The sequence below is a fragment of the Culex pipiens genome, chromosome 3 (assembly GCF_016801865.2).
Source record: "Culex pipiens pallens isolate TS chromosome 3, TS_CPP_V2, whole genome shotgun sequence".
Taxonomy (NCBI): Eukaryota; Metazoa; Arthropoda; class Insecta; order Diptera; family Culicidae; genus Culex; species Culex pipiens.
In genome coordinates, this window is record NC_068939.1 from 133,574,898 (window position 1) to 133,594,573 (window position 19,676).

Consider the following 19,676-nt stretch of genomic DNA (forward strand, 5'->3'; position numbering starts at 1 on the left):
GTGAGTTAGCGGAGAATTACCCATAAACATATGGGATTTGTATGTACTCTTCACGAGTTATCAAATTTTACAAAGGCACATGATTGAGTTTTAGGGATTAAAAATTAGAAAAATTGGTCAAAAAGTCAGGGAAAGTCAAGGATGTTATGCTGGGTCAAGGAAATTTGATGATTCTGAAAATAATCCTACATAATTTAATTTAATTTTGAACATCCCCATTTGACGAAGTAAAAAAGTGATCTTCTCTGCCAAACTTTTCAACATTTTGATATATATTTTTTTAATATTGATTTTAATCTTGTTTTTTCGTAATTGATGGGATTTTATTTGATAAAAAATCGTAGATCTTCAAAAAATTCTATATTTTAATTATTCCTGCTATGTTAACGGTCACAAAATATGTTATCTTTTTATTTAAGAATCAACTTTAAACATATCGAATTAAACTAATTAAACTTGTTGAAGAAAGGTGAAAAAGTTAAAACAAATTAACTTAATTAAAAGTCTCAAAGTACAGAACAATTCTTCACTAAAATCGAAGCAGGATTTTACTTATATTAGGAGCGTTCTTTTATTACGTAACGCAGTTAGAGGGGAGGGGTGTCGGCGTCTGTTACGAAATGTTACGAAAATTAGGGGAGGGAGGGTGTGATGAAAAATTATGTTACGTAGCGCAAAATTTTAATATAAGCACTCATAAAAATGTGAAAAATGACCTTGTGTTACAGGGGGGGTAGGGGGATCACTCATCTGTAACGATTTGTTACGAAGGGGTGGGGGGGGGGGGGGTGAGGAGGGGGGTCAACTATAACGTAATAAAAGAACGCTCCCATTTAAAGAATTGTTTTCATTTTTGAAGGACTTCCCTATGACCATAGACCTTTTTGTACCATTAATCTGTCCATACAATTTTGAATTCCAAAGGTTCTTATTAAACCAAAAAAAAATTAAGTCATAGATCAAAATAGAAGATGATAATTCACCGAGTTATGAATTTTTGAAAAAAAAATCTGGTAAAAAATACATCCGTTCTAATATACATTTAGAGTAGAACATCGAATTAGCAATTGGAAAACTACAAAAAAAAAAAAAAACAACCGCTTCTGATTTTTTTATTTGATTAGGAACTTTCTCTTTCCTGAGATAAAGCTATTTCGAATAAAGAAACAAACAAAATTAAGGTTTTCAAAGCAAATTCAAGCAAACTTCAAGATTTTTTTTTGCGTTTTAGTAGGTTTGAGAACGGTTAGAATATTTTGAATATTAGTTATGAACAGAACAGTAAGCCTAGAAGTGTTTGTTTGTGAAACTTTTTACCTTCCTCACCTCAATGAGGAAAGGCTATAAAATCACTCAAATGATGAACTTTTTAATTTGACCACCTAGACCCACCATCACGTATACATATTGACTCAGAATCATGTTATGAGCAAATGTCTGTGTCGATGTGTGTAGGTGGGTGGACAAAAAATTGTCACTCGATTATTTCCGGGTTGACTTTACGGATTTTGACCTTTCTGATCTCTTTCGATCCGTCTTGGGGTCCCATAAGTCACTTTTTAAAATCAGCAAGTTTAGTTAAGTACATCAAAAGTTATGCTAAAAAAAACGATTTTAACAAAAGTCCGGAAGATTGTAAAAAGGGTGGTTTTTGTGAGCAAACCCGGCATGTTATACATTTTTAGAAAGGTATTGAAAAGATCTTTCGAACGAGCCCAAAACATTGTTGATCGGACAACCCTATCAAATGTTATTTGCACATAAGTGTTATTTAAACACTTTTTGGAGGCCGGATCTCAGATATTTCAATGAAAATGATGTCCATCGTTAAATAGATAATTGAAAGACCTTTCAAATGAGCGTAAAACATCCCGGATCTGACAACCCTATCAAAAGTTATCAGCACTTAAGTGTTATGTATTTATACACTTTTTAGAGGCCGGATTTTAGATATTGTGATAGAAATATTGAAACCCTATCAAAAGAAATGAGTAATAAAGTTGATTTGCTAAACATGTTAAGGAGGAATGTTGCTATTTTGACTGGATGTATTGACTTTATGAATTTGAGGAAGGCACCAACCACCTAAAGGTGCTGTTAATTTGTTGAATTGAAAATAAATTGTTGAAATGAAAAATAAGCTAAGTAAAGCAGTGTAGAGTAGAGTAGAGTAGAGTAGAGTAGAAAAGAGTAGTAGAGTAGAAGTAGAAATAACATAAACTAATAAAATATACCATTTTTGATTCGAGATTATGTGTATTACATAAATTTGTAATCATTGAAAACACGTAAATAATAACTTCGTTTGTAGCTTCAGAGATAAAATAAATCCTCCCATACAAATCCCCAAAAGTACATCGCCAAACAATGCGTAAACTCTTGCCTCCAAAGAAAACTACGTCATAACGAGCGCGCAAACTTCAATGCTATTACGGCCCAAATTTGTACGTTTCGGTTGTAACCTTTGACACAGATTGCTAAAAATACGCCGTCTAATGCCCTTCCAAGTTACGCTACCAGGCTGGAAATAACACCTCTCAAAAGTTAAGTCACGTCAAGTAAGATTGATGTGACGCTTTCTTTATCTTTATTTTTAGTCGAATTTCATAGTGGTATCCTTTGATATTGGTCGTACAGGACGTCACTGTACGGACGCGTGTTCTGCCCTACGTAACCGATGGTGTAACTTACAATTTGCTGGGGCCTGTTGTAGGTGGCACTTGCTAATGAGGTGAAGGGTTAAAGGGATGTTTTCCCACTCACAGCGGAAAGGTTGCATAATTTTGTGGATTACAATATTCCAACCAATTCTTACTTGACTAAACACTTTGGACTCTAGGGTATTATTATGATAAGCGGATGCATTTTGCTAAATCACCAATTGTGGGGATTTAATTGAATCAGGAAAATGGTCCCCTAGATATGCTTATTATGTAGGGAAAACCTTCTTTGAAATGCCCCAATTTTAAAACGTAGGTCTGCATGGCAACCGGAAATTGATTTTATTCGAATACACAACTCGACATTTTTGAAGTTGATGTCAGTAAACGCCTCAGTTTCGTCAAGATATGATAGTCATCGACAGAATTGAATTTTAGTGGATTCCTGGATTTCGAGCAACAGTCGTGCTCACAGTTAGACGTGTTTTCAATTCGTTCCCGGATTAATTTCGTTCTTTTTCACTAAACAAAGCGCTTTTTGTTCTACTGGACAATGCTATCGGTGCCCGCTTCCCGCTGCGGCTAAAGTGTGCCAAAATCGTATCTAACCTCAACCGGAACACGTGTTTTACAACCATGTCGGAATTCAAGGTCAGAGTTCACACTCTGAAGTTCGCCTTCGGACAAGGCTCTCAGGAACCGTCGGATGCTGAAATGTTCGGGTTCTGCCGGGATTGGCAGATGCCACCGAACGAAATTTACTCGATCCATCGAGACACCCAGGCAAAGGCAATCTTTGTGAAGTTCAAAAGCGAGCGGCAGATGAAGGCCGTCAAGGACAAGCTCCAGCCGGTGATGAACTTCAATTACAGCAACGGAACATCCATCAATGTGTTGATGTCGGAGGCGGACGAGACATTCAAATATGTCCGCATCTTCAATCTACCTCCAGAGATTGAGGACAAGGAGATTCACCAGGTTCTGTCGGTGTATGGCGTTGTTCGCCAGCAGATCCGCGAGCGCTACCACGAGGACACGGGCTTCCCGGTTTTCTCGACCGTGCGCGGAGCATACATGGAAATTACCAAGGAACTACCAGCGCAAATCCGCGTGAGACATTTCCAGGCTCGCGTATATTACGACGGACTGGTGAACAAATGTTTCATCTGCAAAAGCACAGAGCACGTGAAGGCAAACTGTCCCCGGAAGTTTGCTAAGCCATCGGATGGGAACGGGAAGAGCTTTAGCTCGGTCTTGGCTGGAACGAGCCTTCTCCCTGCCTTCGCTAAAGGTGATGGTGCTCCGCCCATGATTATGACGCTGCTGCAATCTAATCGGAACCAGCAACTTGTCAGCGACACGATGGACGTCGGAGTGCCTGGAACAGAACCGACTTCGGTACAGCTGACACCGCCGCCATCGTCACCCTCGCCGGCTCAACCATCACTGCCGATCCCGCCGGCTCAACCGTCACTGCCGATCTCGCCGGCACAACCATCACTGCCGATCAGTCCACCAGTGCCCATGGGGCCCCCTCAAGCACCAGTGTTGCCGGAAGGTTCAGGACGCAAACCTCGGAACAAGTTCCGCAGAGGTACCGAAGGGAAAGGAGAAGCAATCCCGCAAGTTCCAGCCGGTGGCAGCGTAACCCTGGTGCAGAAGTTACGATCACGGAGTAGGAGTGAGCGGAGGCCACATGCCAACGCCGGACAGGATCAGGCCGGCAAGGGCCGATCTGCTTCCAGATCGGATCAACAGGAAGTCACCGCTGAGAGCGACGCAGATTTTGTAGAAGTGCTACCGTAAGTAACTATTCAAAATGACGTTTTCGAAGAAGGTTGGTACGATCAATTTGAATGCCATCCAAACAAAAGTTAACAAGCAACTTCTTAATGATTTTGTACACTTGAATGATCTTGATATTGTATTCTGTCAGGAGGTTCATTTTGAGGATTTTAGTTTTATTTCGTCCCACAAAGCTTTTGTAAATATTAGTTGCCAGAACAAAGGAACTGCCATCTTGATCCGTAAAAATCAAGATTTTAGAAATTTGATCTATGATCCGAGCGGCAGGATCGTGTCTATTGTATGCAATGACGTCAACTACGTCAATGTATACGCTCATTCTGGGTCTGACAAGCGCAAAGAAAGAGATGATTTGTTCCGTAATAGTATCACGCCCCACGTGGTCAAACCCGGGTGTTCCCACACAGTCATTGGAGGTGATTTCAACTGTGTTTTGGCAAAAAAGGACAGCCGAAATAGCTCGGCTAACATCGGAGCTGGTCTTAAGGACATGGTGAGCGCGCTGCAGTTGAAGGACGCTGGCCAAGAAAAGGGTTGCACCGGTTTCACCTTTCACCGATGCGATTCAGCATCAAGGTTAGATCGCTTCTACGTGTCACGAGATTTCCTCGATACGATACTTGAGGTGAAGAATGTAGCTGTTGCCTTCTCCGATCATCATGCCGTTGTTTTGAAGTTCGAGGTCGACCCACAACACCTGTGTAGGCGTGGAAGAGGGTACTGGAAGCTAAACCCAGCTTTCCTGAAGGACGACAGCATTAGCAACCGATTTTTGGTGGAGTACGAAGGGCTTAGAGCTAGACCAGTGCATTTGATGAATAGGAGTATTTGGTGGAATCACGTTGTGAAGAAGAAGATCACTTGGTTTTATCAAGAACAAGGTCGTTTGTTTAACCGCCGTATCAGCTCAGCTAAAAGTACTCAGTACCAGAAGTTGAATGAATTGGCAGTCGATCTAGGTAATGGTTTGGATGTTCGGGCAGAAATCGCCATCGTGAAATCACGGCTCATGGAAATGGAGTGTCAACGTTTGCAGTACCTCGGGAACAAACTTTCTGGGACGTCGCTGATCGAGAATGAGAAGATGAACATCTTCCACGTCTCCAACCAGGTCCACCGGTTCAGCGCGTCTTCGTCTTTCAAATTGCTGGATAACGGAGCTCTAACCGATGACCAGGATCGATTGAAGGCCATCATTCAAGGATTTTAATCGAACTGTTTCATGAACGATCCATTGCAGGCGGATGAAGGTGTTGTTGCTGAGGCTTTAGGAAGTGTGAGCAAGACTCTGTCCGTAGAACAAGCCAACCAGATGCTGCGACCGATCAGCGAAGATGAGTTGAAATCAACTTCGCTGGCTGCAGCAAAGAAAAAGTCTCCGGGGCCGGATGGACTTTCGTATGAGTTTTATCTGACTCATTTCGATATTGTTAAGGAGGACCTGCTGAAGCTTTTCAACGGGTATTTGGATGGATCTTTGAAGCCTCCAAAAGAGTTCTCGGCTGGAATTATAACATTGATTCCAAAAGAAGCGGATGCGGCATCACTGGATAAGTATCGCCCTATCTCAATGCTGAACACAGACTACAAGTTGTTTACCAAAATATTGGCCAACAGGTTGCATGCAGTACTTGGTGATTTGTTGGGAGAGGGACAATCTGCATGTCTGCAAAGCGGATCTTGTGCAGAAAACTTGAAAAAGCTGCGGAAAGTTATGCTTAGGACAGCTGAGTCCAAACGGTTTAAAGCATTTCTCCTGAGTACAGATTTGGAAAAGGCGTTCGATAAGGTGAACCACAAGTTTCTATGGCGAATTATGGACAAGTTTGGAATCCCGCAGGCTTTCATTGACTGCATCAAGAATTTGTATGAACTGGCTACATCCAGAGTAATATTCAACGGGTTTATGACAAAGGAAATCGTTATTGGCAGCTCTGTCCGTCAGGGTTGCCCGCTCAGTATGGCACTTTTTGTACTATACATTGAGCCCCTGATCCGGCGAATCGCTGAAAACGTCCAGGGCGTTCTAATGGACAACCAGTTCATTAGAGTTATCGCGTACGCAGCCGATTTGGCGATCCTAGTCAGGAATGACGCTGAATTTGATTTGGTCCTCCAAATTGTCAATTCCTACGCTCTATCTTCCTGTGTTAAGCTGAACAAACAGAAATCTTGCTTCCTTCGGTTGAATGGAGCAAAATGTGGACCTCAGCAGTTTCGAGAAGTTACACAGTTGAAAATCCTTGGAGTGATGTTTACAGAGCGCTGGAAAGACATCGTCAATATCAACTATGCCAAGCTTGTAAGGGATATTAAGTTTCGAATCAGTCTACATAGGGTTCGACAGTTGAATTTGTTGGAAAGGACATGGCTGCTGAACGTGTTTATTCTATCCAAGTTGAGGTACGTGTGTCAGGTGTTCCCCCCGAACAACAAGCATCTTGCTGAGATTCGAAAAGCTGTTGGCGCCTTTCTATGCAGCAATTCCCCACGAAAACAGCATGGAAAAAAACCAAAGTCCTCGGATCGGTCTCAAAAATTTTCTGGGGGTTCCCTGGCCGAAATAATTAGACCCGTATTTTTTTGTTTGGCCATTAGGGTGACCTACGCCGTGTTAGGGTGGTCTGAAAAATGGCCATTTTCGTCGATTTTCGCAAAAAACACATTTTTCGAAAAATCATAACTCCTCGCCATTTTAACCGATTTCAATTGTCTTATACGCAAATGAAAGGTGATAAGTTGACCTTTCAAAGAAAAATAGTAAGAAGTTTCAAAAATCTAGCCTAACATATGAAAAGGGCGTATGAAACTTTAAAATGCCGTTTTGACGGTGTCTGGACCAAAGAGCCTATGTCTGGAAATATTTTTATCGGATTCCCCGGACATTTTTACATAACATACTAAAAAATGGGAGGAGTTCATTAACAGGATTCCGAGATATGATTTTTTGAAAATAAAATCCGTGTTTTTTGAAGCGCCGCGCGCAAAAACCGGAGAATGACGAAATTGGCAAAAAATCAACTTTTTTCACTAAAACTGCGATAACTTTAAAATTTCAGCGATGACCTATAGATGTTTGGGTACCAAAATTTTCGTAATTAAGAGACGCAACTTTTGGTACCCAGACATGTATAGGTCATCGCTGAAATTTTGAAGTTATCGCAGTTTTAGTGAAAAATGTTGATTTTTTGCCAATTTCGTCATTTTCCGGTTTTTGCGCGCGGCGCGTCAAAAAACACGGATTTTATTTTCAAAAAATCATATCTCGGAATCCTGCTAATGAACTCCTCCCATTTTTTAGTATGTTATGTAAAAATGTCCGGGGAATCTGATAAAAATATTTCCAGACATAGGCTCTTTGGTCCAGACACCGTCAAAACGGCATTTTAAGGTTTCATACGCCCTTTTCATAAGTTAGGCTAGATTTTTGAAACTTCTTACTATTTTTCTTTGAATGGCCGACTTATTGCCTTTCATTTGCGTATAAGACAATTGAAATCGGTTAAAATGGCGAGGAGTTATGATTTTTCGAAAAAAGTGGTTTTTGCGAAAATCGACGAAAATGGCCATTTTTCAGACCACCCTAACACGGCGTAGGTCACCCTAATGGCCAAACAAAAAAATACGGGTCTAATTATTTCGGCCAGGGAACCCCCAGAAAATTTTTGAGCCCGATCCGAGGACTTTGGTTTTTTTCCATGCTGTTTTCGTGGGGAATTGCTGTATGGCAGAGTCAGGTGTTCAAGTGCGAGAGGAATCAGTTGTACCTGGACCTAGGAAAAGGAGGCGTGTGTTTAGTAGACCATGAAGCCAAAGCGAAGGCACTGTTTCAGAAAAACGTGCTGTATGGAAAAGATGGCGAGGAGAAAAAGGATCTTTCACTGCTGAAGTTTGGCAAGAAGGACGTGTTGGGACGAAACACCAAGGACTGGCTGGTGGAAGCTGAAGAGCTGGGGAGTAGCTACACCTTAAACACGGTGCGACTACTCTATTGCTATCATGTGGATCAACGAAGAACTGTGCCTAAGATCGAAGAAAAGCTGACCGACCTGGACTGGGAGAATCTGTGGAACAATCTGAGCCACAATTTTCTCACAAGTGATAGCCGAAGCACTTTGTTCCTGTTGTACAACGATCTGCTGTTGAACAAGGACAAACTGTACGAGTACAAGATAGGACGAGTTGCGGACAACATTTGTGAAATCTGTGGGAAAAAGGATAACTCTATGTATGCTGAAGTTGCACCCAACTGAGATTCCACCACTGTCGCGCCCGGAGGAAAAAAAAAAAAAAATAGTAAGATTGTAAATTTGGGTATTAATTCTATGATCAATCGGACCGCGCACTGGACTCACAATCCAGAGGTCGCCGGATCGAATCCCGAGGCGGACGCAAAAAATCTAAGTGTAAATAAAGGTATTCGGTGCCTGCTCCCCGTGCCATACCTTCACACTTAGGAGACCCGTCTGTGGATCGGTTGACGAAACACATTATAAAGTGTTAACGTTGATTCCAAGTAATGTTTTCCAGTGGCATGGGATGCTTCAAATTCAGCTTGATAACACGCCCTCAAACAACTTTAGTTTTTTATCTTACTTTTCGAATTTGTCCAAAGCGTCCAAAGCAGCACCGACTTTTACCCTTTTCCAACTTTGACATTTTCTTAAGAAGTTAAAAAACTTGACCAAGCAAAAACAAGCTAAAAGAACGAGTCAGTAAAAAAGCGCCGAAAATGGCAGTAAGATTTCTGGGCCTCGAAACGAGATGAATGTTCGGGAGTAGGCGGAAACAAGTGGGATGCACAGCCAACAGGCCGCGTGCTCCCTTCTTTACCCTGACTGGCTGAATGAATGAAAGCCACCTCTTGAAAAAGGTGGGCAGTCGCTCTGACCACGCACAAACACACGGGGTTGGGTGCTGCTGAAGTCAACTCACCTGGCCATCGGTGCTGGTGGTGGTGGTTGCCGATATGCCCACGTGTGAGTCAACATAAAAATCACATGAAACACCTCAAAACAACCTTTGCTAAAAAGGGTTTTCAAGTCCTTTTCCCAAGAAAAAGGGAAAATTAACGAGCTTGGATTGTTGGATTCTTTCTTTTTGTGCCATGGATATTTTTCACCAGCGCGTGCTATTTTCACCACATTTATGAATGAATAATTGGCTGTTATCAGGACAGATGCGAAATAGAATTGACAATAAAGGGGAGAGAGAAAGATTGTGAGGATGTGTGGGTGGGTGGAAAATATCTCGTTCGGAAAATGATCAGTTGGGGGTGGGCGAACGAGTAGTATAGTACGTGTTGCACCGCGGTGTAGTACTAGTGCGGGGGAGTGCGCTTGTTGTACAACTGCCTGCCTTTGGTTGTTGTTCATTGAATTGGCCCGATATTGATACGCTATCAATATCGTACGCCATAATTGTGCGTGGGTGGCTAATCCGAACGTAGAAAGCGAGCGTTGCAAGCCAATTTCATCATCGCAAAGAGTTTCTGCTAGAACGGAACAAAAATCTTTTGTGTCGCAATTGCGGTCAAAAAAGCCTATTTAAGGAAACACTTTTATATTTCATATTTAAGTAAAAAATAATCTAAATGATTTTCAAAAATGACGCATACTATCATTCTCATAAGAAAATTACAAAATAGCAATAGAACGTGTCACACATCATAAATGGGTAATTCTCCGCCAACTCACACAGCAGTTGCCCCGACCCCTCTTCGATTTGCGTGAAACTTTGTCCTAAGGGGTAACTTTTATCCCTGATCACGAATCCGAGGTCCGTACGAGGTGGTACGACCCCTTCAATTTTTGAACATGCGAAAAAAAGGTGTTTTTCAATAATTTCCAGCCTGAAACGGTGATGAGATGGAGATTTGGTTTCAAAGGGACTTTTATGTAAAATTGGACACCCGATTTGATGGAGTGCTCAAAACTCAAAAAAAAACCTATTTTTAATCGAAAAAAAAAACACTAGAAAAGTTTTAAGAACTCTGCCATTTTCCGTTACTCAAATGTTAAAAAAAAATTGTAAAATGTAATTTTAAGGGTGTCTGGGAAATACCCAGAAGGGTTATTGTTTTATTTAAAACAAATCTTTTCATTTTAAAATTTTGTGTTTTTTCTAACTTTGCAGGGTTATTTTTTAGAGTGTAACAATGTTCAACAAAGTTGTAGAGCAGACAATTACAATAAAATTGATATAGAAACATAAGGGGTTTGCTTGTAACCATCACGAGTTATCGCAATTTCACGAATTTTTTTTTTTGAAATATTTGATATTTGGGTTTTTCTTTGTTTTGTCGTTTGCGTCTGTCGCGGGTGACCACGAACGGCCATGATTAACGGCGGCCAACTTTTTCAAAACTTATTTTTCGTAAAATCACGATAACTCGTGATGGTTATAAGTAGGCTTAGTGATATTCCACGCTCAAAAATTGCAAATTTCACGGGGACCTCTATTTCAAAACACCAAATTTCACGCAAATTTCGCGGAACGTATAAAATTTTCAAATAACTCTGAAGATCTTATGTTTAAATCACAAAAACTACTTTTTATACTTCATTTTATTTTATTCTTCAATAAACTTAAAAAAAATCTTCACTAAATTTGAATGCGACACAAAAAAAAATCCTCTTGGTTTATGGATGGGCTCTATATAAATTTTGAAACAAAATGTAGGACACGCGTATTCTCATTTACTGAACTGCTCTTATAATATTCGACTAATAAAGTTAAAATGTTTTCTGTTATGCTTCAATCAAATTTATAACTCCAATACTTCTAATTAACGTAAAATTTTCCGAGGATTCCGAACATGACAAAATTTACACCAAAAAGTGCCGCTATGGAAGCCTACAGGGCAAAAACTAACGTTGTAAAATGTTTGATACAGAAAAATCGAAAAACTATGAGAAAAATTGCGATTGGCCAAAAATTTAATACCGTAGGCTTATAGTCCATGAAATTCCCTAACTTTTGACCTCTAGGAGTATGGGTGTTGGAGGCTGTTGCAAAAAGATATTAAGGTTTTAAAAAAATCAATTTTTAACAGTAATTTGCAAAAGCTATGAGAAAAAGTCAAACCAATCCTGGATGTCTATGGCCCATTTTGAAGTGCTTCAAAAGACCTTTCGAATGCATCTAAGAGAGTTGGAATTGATGAATTTTTAAGCAAACGCAAGCAATTTTAAGATTTTTCATGTTTTTGCCTTTCTTACTAAAGAAAGGTATAGGTTTTACTTTATGGCTGGACGTCATTTCCATCTTCGTAGATAAGACGATTCAGCATGAATTTTAATCGGAAAAATCGCCAAAAAATCACACTGCATCGATTTTTGACGCTTTGTCGCCAAGTCGACAAGTTGCCAAGTTGAGCTTCGAATACTGGCGCGAGAATGCTGGCGCATATATTTTGTGGCTCGACTTATACTCGTTTTGTAGTAGCTTGTCTACCGATGTTTCCTACAACATGTAAGATATCGTAGCTTTTCGATTTCTTTTGCCCTGTCCGTTTTTGCATAACTGTCCAATGTTTATGCAAAAACTTTTGTGACATAGGACATTCATCCGGCTACAATCAATTTGTTTTCCGTGTGCTCCTAAAATCGCCTAAATGTAGACTTCATTTTTTCGTGATGTCGTAAGTTTATTTAACAGGGTTCATTGGATTCCAATAGGAGCTTTCTAAGCTTTTCATCGTTTATATCGTTTTCAAAGTTTTCAATGCTGGCGACGCCAATGGCTTTCTACCTAAGGTAATCGCGATTGAGTGTGTAGTGGTGCGGTTGTAAAAATAGCTATCTCTGACTCTGTCACTTTCGTAGAAGCTGAATGGCTAGCTTCCCTGCACCGTGCGGCACACGCGGTTCACTTGTACCTCGGTTTTGCTTGGCTTGGTGCGCTGGTACGATGAACCAAAATACCAACACACAAAAGGGCTCGTACCGAAGCTAGAAAACCAAAACCGCGGTGTGCGTTGTCACTGGCGCATGGGAAGCTTGCTATGCTCGCGTTTGTCATACACGCTTGTTTGATTAAGAATATGTACGATTAAAAATATTCTTTTGGTGAAAATTGCGTTTTTTATTTCTTTTGGAAAACATATCATTTATTATATGTACTTTGCTTTCATCATAAGACTTTCTTTTGTGCTGACGTTATAAATAAAAAAAATCGATGTTATTAATTGAAAGAAGTTCTAACATTGTTATATTCTTTAGTAAGAAAGGCTCTATCTCACCCCAGGTGGGATTAAATCGGGTTTTGGACCTAAAACTTCAAAGCCCGTTTTACCCCACTTCCCTTTGTCGTAGAGGGCTCATATTTGGCATGAGTTCATCTCATGTTTAGACAAACAAACGCTGAAAGTTTTATCCAAATAGGAGCACCTCGATACGACCTCTAGAACAAACCGACCAATATTTACAAAAACTGCCTCTTAAACGGTGTTATATCCAATCTAAAATGTTTATTTACATTCAGTTGAATTAAATGTTTGCAAAATTGAGTTTGGATAAGTTTAGATGGAATAATATAAACTTATTAATCAATTAGTAAAATTAAAAATTCAATCTTAATTCTTTTCATAACTTGCCGGGTCTGGTGGTTTAGTGGTTAGCGTGGTAGCCTCCAAACCCAAGTATGGCCTGGGTTCAATCCCAGACGGACCCGGTGGCATTTTTCGTGACGAGATTTGCCTGACCACGCCTTCTATCGGATGGGGAAGTAAAACGTCGGTCCATTTGCGTATAAAGAGGCTATGGGTGACTCACCACACATAACCTTCGGACGCCTAGAAATGAGTAGAAACTTGCAACAGAGCCCACAAAAGACCCGGGGGTCGTTAAAGTGGATTGCTTTGCTTTTTTTTTTTACTTGCCAAGATTGACTTTTGGGGTTGGGACAGTCTAGTAATGGTAATTTATCAACAAAAAACTTTATTTTTGGATATTTTTTGAAAGGTTACCAAATGGTAGTCCAAATCCTATCACGAGTCATTGCGGTTTTACGAAAAAAAAGTTACGGTTTGATTTAACTGTGAATAATTCAAATAAAAAAATTGCATTCATAAGCTCCTAGCGTGACGTCACAATCAAACAAACCTGTGAAAACTCCATCTCCTTCCCTCTATGATCGTAAGTAGGGGGACAGGGGGTAATATGCACCCCCTAAGGGAAAACTTTAATTTCTCAACCATAGCAGCATTTCTGTGAAAGAATTTCGCTAGATGTTCTTAAACAACTATTATTCTACGTCATCCAAGTGAAAAGAGTCATTAAAAATCTCAAATTTGTTTAAAAATAACATATTTCTGAAAACATTTTTGATTCATTTAAAACAACCTTGCGGGGCAATACGCACCACAAAATTGGGGCAAAATGCACTACAACAACGGGGCAAAATGCACCACAACAACGGGGCAAAATGCACCGGGTTAAAGCAGTTTTCACTTGTCACCACTAGATGACACTGATGTTTGTACAAAGGACCATCACAGCGGTGCATATTGCCCCGACCACGCTTTTTGTAGAAAATTGGATGGAAAATACATTTTTTGATATTTTTGAACTCATTTATCTATCGAATAATGAAGATTACGGCAAAAACTATATAAATCAACATTTACAATATCAATAAATGCTTTTTATATTGTCCAAAAAATAAATCGAAAGTTCAATGAAAATTAGATGAAAACACAACATTTTTAATTTGCAAATCTTAATCTTTTTTCATGCTACGAAGCTAAAATTTTGCAAGTATTCTTTTGCAATGTTAAGCTTCCAATTCCCATGATTTTTTCCTTGGAAAATTCTTCCTAATAACGAGAAAAGTTGGTGGTGCATTTTGCCCCGGGGGTGCATATTACCCCCTCTCCCCCTAATTAATAGATGACGCCGTCAAGGGATTAGTTTTTCGACATGGAACAATTTTGACCAGAGAATGCGAAGCGATTCGACCACCCTAAAGGTTATATTAGAATTTAAGGTAAGACTGTTTGATTAAGCTAATTAAAATGGTTGCATTTTCCGAAAAAAAACATAGAAACAACTAGGTTGAAGACACAGTCCATTTTTTAGTTTAAAATGAATCAAAAACTATATTGACAGTAATGGTAGATTTAAAATGTGTGTAACTCGTACCACCAAACACTGATTGATGTAAACCGTTGAGCATTGTTTTCTTCATAATGTTCAAGTTGTTATTCATCACGATAATAACACCGTTTTATAACATGGGTTTACGTTACAATCAAACACATTAAGTAATTAAACAAAACATTACCTTCTGATCTCCAACAAATGTTAAATGTCAAGGTGAGTATTTTCTTGAATTCCAATTTTTCCGTTTTGCACAATTAACCAACATTAATTTATCTCTTCAATCACTATAAATACCGGATCATTTCCGATGCACTGTAAATATTTTTTTAAATAACACAAACTTTCATAAACTTTTACACACGACTTCAGCTCTTCCAATCATCTCGAACTTATCAATGCAGAGAGCGCTTTGCTGAAGTATCGTCGGCCGGAAGTATCATGCTGTGCACTGTTACGCTTCGTATGCTGATTAGAACTGTTGAGCTTCTTTTCACACTTGCAATAGTAGGTTGTAGATTTTGGCGACTTTTCACTAGAGATTCACTGGATTTTTTCTTCCATCACTCAGAAAGACAAGAATGCACGAGAATCTGAACTTTTTTGTTACCCAACTTCCGGAAGTACCCCGTAGTTTGGACACCGGACTCGAACTCCTTAACGATGACCACGACTACGAGGTTGCACGTTGAACACAGACTGCCGGACTACTCACTCTCACCAATACAACTCCCTCGTACTCACTCACTCATCTAATGAAAGCAAGTATCGCGCGTACAATTGCGATAAACAGCCCGCCTCAAGTTTGAGGTTAGGTTTTTTGCGCCTCTAATCGTCCGTTCCCGACGGCAGACGACAACATTCGAGAGAAAAAAAAACCCGATTCCGGGGGCCTAGAAATGTGACGAAGAACACTTGCACCGCCAGACACGCCGGGGAACTGAATTCGGTCTTTGGTCCCAAATGAAAAGAAACTCTCACTCTTGCTCCGGTATCGCAGAGTGTGCGTTTGTTCGTGAGTTGGAACGGGGCGCGCGTGCGGGGGCTTCCGACGGACACCCACAACAGAACCGACACGACCGGTGAAGACCACGTTGGCGGAACGACCGACGACCGGCGTCAGCCCCGCTTTGAACGGCTCAACAGGTCGATCCCCGATCGGATGGCAGGGTAGGTGTTAACGATGGCGGTTCTTCCCGCGCAAATCGATGATGATGATGTTGAGACGATGTGTGTGCGCGGGAGTGCCCGAACTGTTATCACCGCATGGATGTTCCGGAGAGTTGGAGCTGGTTAGCTGAGCATCGTTATCGATGGCAAATGAATATGCTTAGAGATGCTTTGTTAAAGGTCAGTACAATAAAAAGGACTTGCTTGTCAAATCAAATAAAAAAAAACAGCAAACTAGAATTTAAGTAATCTTCTTTGGAAAAATTGCATCTGGCTTTATTTTCAAAATCTATCATTGTGAAGCTTTTTCATGCAACTTAAATATTTCAATTTATTCCGGAAAATATCAATTGCGTAGCATTATCATAACGGCAAATCTGATCAGCTACCTGCCTCAAGGAAGCATTTTAGATCAAGTTTCATACACTATTTTCCCTACAACTTTTCATTTGCATTTATTTATCGTTGACAATTGGACATAAGTTTCCGAGATCGGTAATAAAAAAGAAGGCTAGTTTGGAAACTCTTTTTTTTCTATGCATTAGCCCGGGTCAAAAAAATTAAAAATGCTAAAATCAAAAATTATATGAGATTGTCCGAAAGAGTTCTCAAAATGGGGCCTTCAGCCAAAATTTCAGCCCATTTGGTTGAAAACTGGCTTGCCTTGAGCAAGAACATGTTTAGAAGGGCATTAACTCGTAAAACTTGAGCATTTAGGTAGATTGCCCTGTGCAAGTCAGCCGTCAATAAATGACGATTTTGGCATACCATGGGGTCCAAGAAGATGGTCTGGGGAACAATTTCTCTGAAGGAAGCAAGATGATTTGAGACCTCTGGTATTGCCTAGAAGTAGATTAAATCCGGCGTCACCGAAATTCCCAGAGTTCCAGCAAAATGTATAGGAAAAAATCAAAGCACAATACCTCGATCAGAGGACGCCACATGTCAATCAGTTATCACGTGGCAGAAGGGTATCTGGAAATTGGGGTTTAAAATGATATTTGTCGTTTATAAAGTGTTTTTGCACAAATATCTGACTTCATAAACTTTATAACAGAGCAATTCCATGTCAAGTAGGGAATCGGTTGTACCCGACCCTCTCCGTTTCAATGAAACATTGTAGACATGTTATCCTAGGCATATACAAGCCATTTTTGTTTATATGGAGCCAGTAACACTCGATAATGACATTTGAGAACGTCGTACGTGTTTTCAATATTTTTGTATTTCGTAATTTAAATATTGCTGTATCTCGAAGCCGTTGCATCGTATCAAAAAGTGGTCAAAGACAAACTTGTAGGAAATTTGATGGGCTTTCCGAAAAAAATACACTGAAGAAAAAAACACTTCACTTTTATGAGATTTTTTGATTTTTAAGTTTAAAAGTTAAATTTGAAGGTGAGCCCACAATTTTTTCTCTCTCAAAATTTTTGTGAATGTAGCCTAAGATGTTACAAAAAGACTCACGAAAAATGCAAGATGGAGCAACTGACCTAAAAAAGTACAAAAATGATTTACTGAAACTGTTTTTTTGAAAAGTGCTCTAAACGTCAAAATTTTCAAAAACCGAATACGGGAATCGATTCTCCAGACAATTTTACATAAAAGTCTCCATATTGACCATTGTTCTTAGTCCAATCCTTGTGAAGTTACAGCGGTTTTAAAAATAAAAATGTTGAAAAAATTGTTTTTTTGATGGTTTTTGGCAATTTCTATATGACGGACTTGATTTTTCAGTTTCGAAAATATTTTTACCGAAAAGCTCGTCCAATTCCCATAAGTTTGTCTTTGACCACATTTCAATTGGATGTATGGGCTTACAGATATAAGCTAATTTATTATCCAGGTTACTTAACTACACTGAAAAAATATTCTGTTTTCAGTTATGAGCAATGTAATTAGCTTATATCTGTAAGCCCATACATCCAATTGAAATGTGGTCAAAGACAAACTTATGGGAAATTGGACGAGCTTTTTGGTAAAAATATTTTCGAGAGTGAAAAATCAAGTCCGTCACATAGAAGCTGCCAAAAACCATCAAAAAACCTATTTTTTCAACATTTTTTTTTTAAACCGCTGTAACTTCACAAGGATTGGATTTAAGACAATGGTCAATATGGAGACTTTTATGTAAAACAAGCCTTACCCGACAAACTTCGTTCTGCCTTTTTTTCGTTTGTTGACGTTTTTAACTTTTTTGCTTATTCAGCCTCCTGTGATCAAAATATCATTTAACGTAACTTTTTCCATACGATTTGCCGATGCTCCGGAATCGGTTCCAGAGTGGCCAAAGTGTCAATTAGTTAGCGTAAGAACCTTCCTTGGGCGTATACGAACCCAACGCAACAAAGAGCACCTCGATCCGACGTTCCGTGTTGAATTGATTCGCGTTCGAACAAAACAGTCGAAATTTTTTATATATATAGATTGCCTGGAGAATCGATTCCCGTATTCGGCTTTTGAAAATTTTGACGTTTAGAGCTTTTTTCAAAAAAACAGTTTCAGTAAATGATTTTTGTATTTTTTTAGATCAGTTGCTCCATCCTGCATTTTTCGTGAGTATTTTTGTAACATCTTAGGCTACTTTCACAAAAATTTTGAGCGAAAAAAAATGGTGGGCTCACCTTCAAATTTAACTTTTAAACTTAAAAATCTAAAAATCTCATAAAAGTGAAGTGTTTTTTTCTTTCAGTGTATTTTTTTCGGAAAGCCCGTCAAATTTCCTACAAGTTTGTCTTTGACCACTTTTTGATACGATGCAACGGCTTCGAGATACAGCAATATTTAAATTACGATATATAAAAATATTGAAAACACGTACGACCTTCTCAAATACACAAAAATGGCTTATACATGCCTAGGATAACATGTCTACAAAGTTTCATTGAAATCGGAGAGGGTCGAGAAAAAAGTACCTAAAAAAATCCTGTTTTGGGCTGGAATTGCTCAACATTGACATTTTTTGAAATTCCGTCGTGAAAATACTTACTTTTCCTGTCATTCTTGAACGACGAAATAGCCTTCTTTTATGTACCAAAAATGAAAGAATCGAATTGCAACACTTTTCAAAATAAATGCTGAAAAGTTCTACTTTTCAGCACTGAAATGGGTGCTGAAAAGTTGAACTTTTCAGCACTTGGTTCGAAAAGTAGCACTTTTCAATTTTTTTTTTTGATTTAAACGATTTATTGACAAAATAAATGAAAATTTGACTTAAAATTTCACTCAATGGGTCTTCGTAATGAACGACTCGTGGTGAAAAAATCCTATTTTTGAAACTTGTTGCATAAACTACTATTAAAGCCAACATTGGCCGTATCAACAAAGTTAAAAAAAAAACAAAGTGTTGAGATTTTTTTCAGCTTTTCAAACAAATTTTGAATTTTTATATCAAATGTTGGCCAAATATAAGCATTGTTTTTAAAATTTTAAAAACTGTGACTTTTTTCGAAAAAGTTATCTAGAAATGGTTATAATTTGAAAATCGTCAATTTGAAAATAACAAAAATACAACAGCACTTTTTGATTGCAAATTTGGTTTAACGTGAATAAAAAAAAAATGTCGGTTTTTAAGATTTTCATTCATCTTTCTTTACCTTGGAATTTTAAGATTTTTTTTTTTCATTGTATGTCCCCTAACAACACATCTTTAAAATGTACAGCTGTACTGTACATGTAAGAGCTCGCATCGGGCGGAAATTTGGTCTGGAATATAGTTGGTCAAAATAATTAGTTGTCCAAAATAGTTAGACCAGATAAGTTCATTTGGCTGTTACGGTGACCTACACCAACAGGTGGTCCAAAAATATCAATTTTTGTCAATTTTCGCAAAAAAAAAACACCTCCTTAAAAAAAAAAAAAACATAGCTTAACGCCATTTCAACCGATTTCAACTCTGGTGATTTGTAGGAATTTTAAAGAAAAATAATTTGGACATTGA

At 39.0% G+C, this 19,676-nt stretch overlaps 1 protein-coding gene across 1 annotated transcript; it reads left to right on the forward strand.

The window, feature by feature from the left end:
* The first annotated feature begins 3,296 nt into the window (after positions 1-3,296).
* LOC120422477 (formin-like protein 2) lies at positions 3,297-4,466 on the forward strand. The gene has a single exon (XM_039585933.1). The coding sequence runs from the start codon at positions 3,297-3,299 to the stop codon at positions 4,464-4,466; it is 1,170 nt and encodes a 389-aa protein (XP_039441867.1).
* Positions 4,467-19,676: the final 15,210 nt, after the last annotated feature.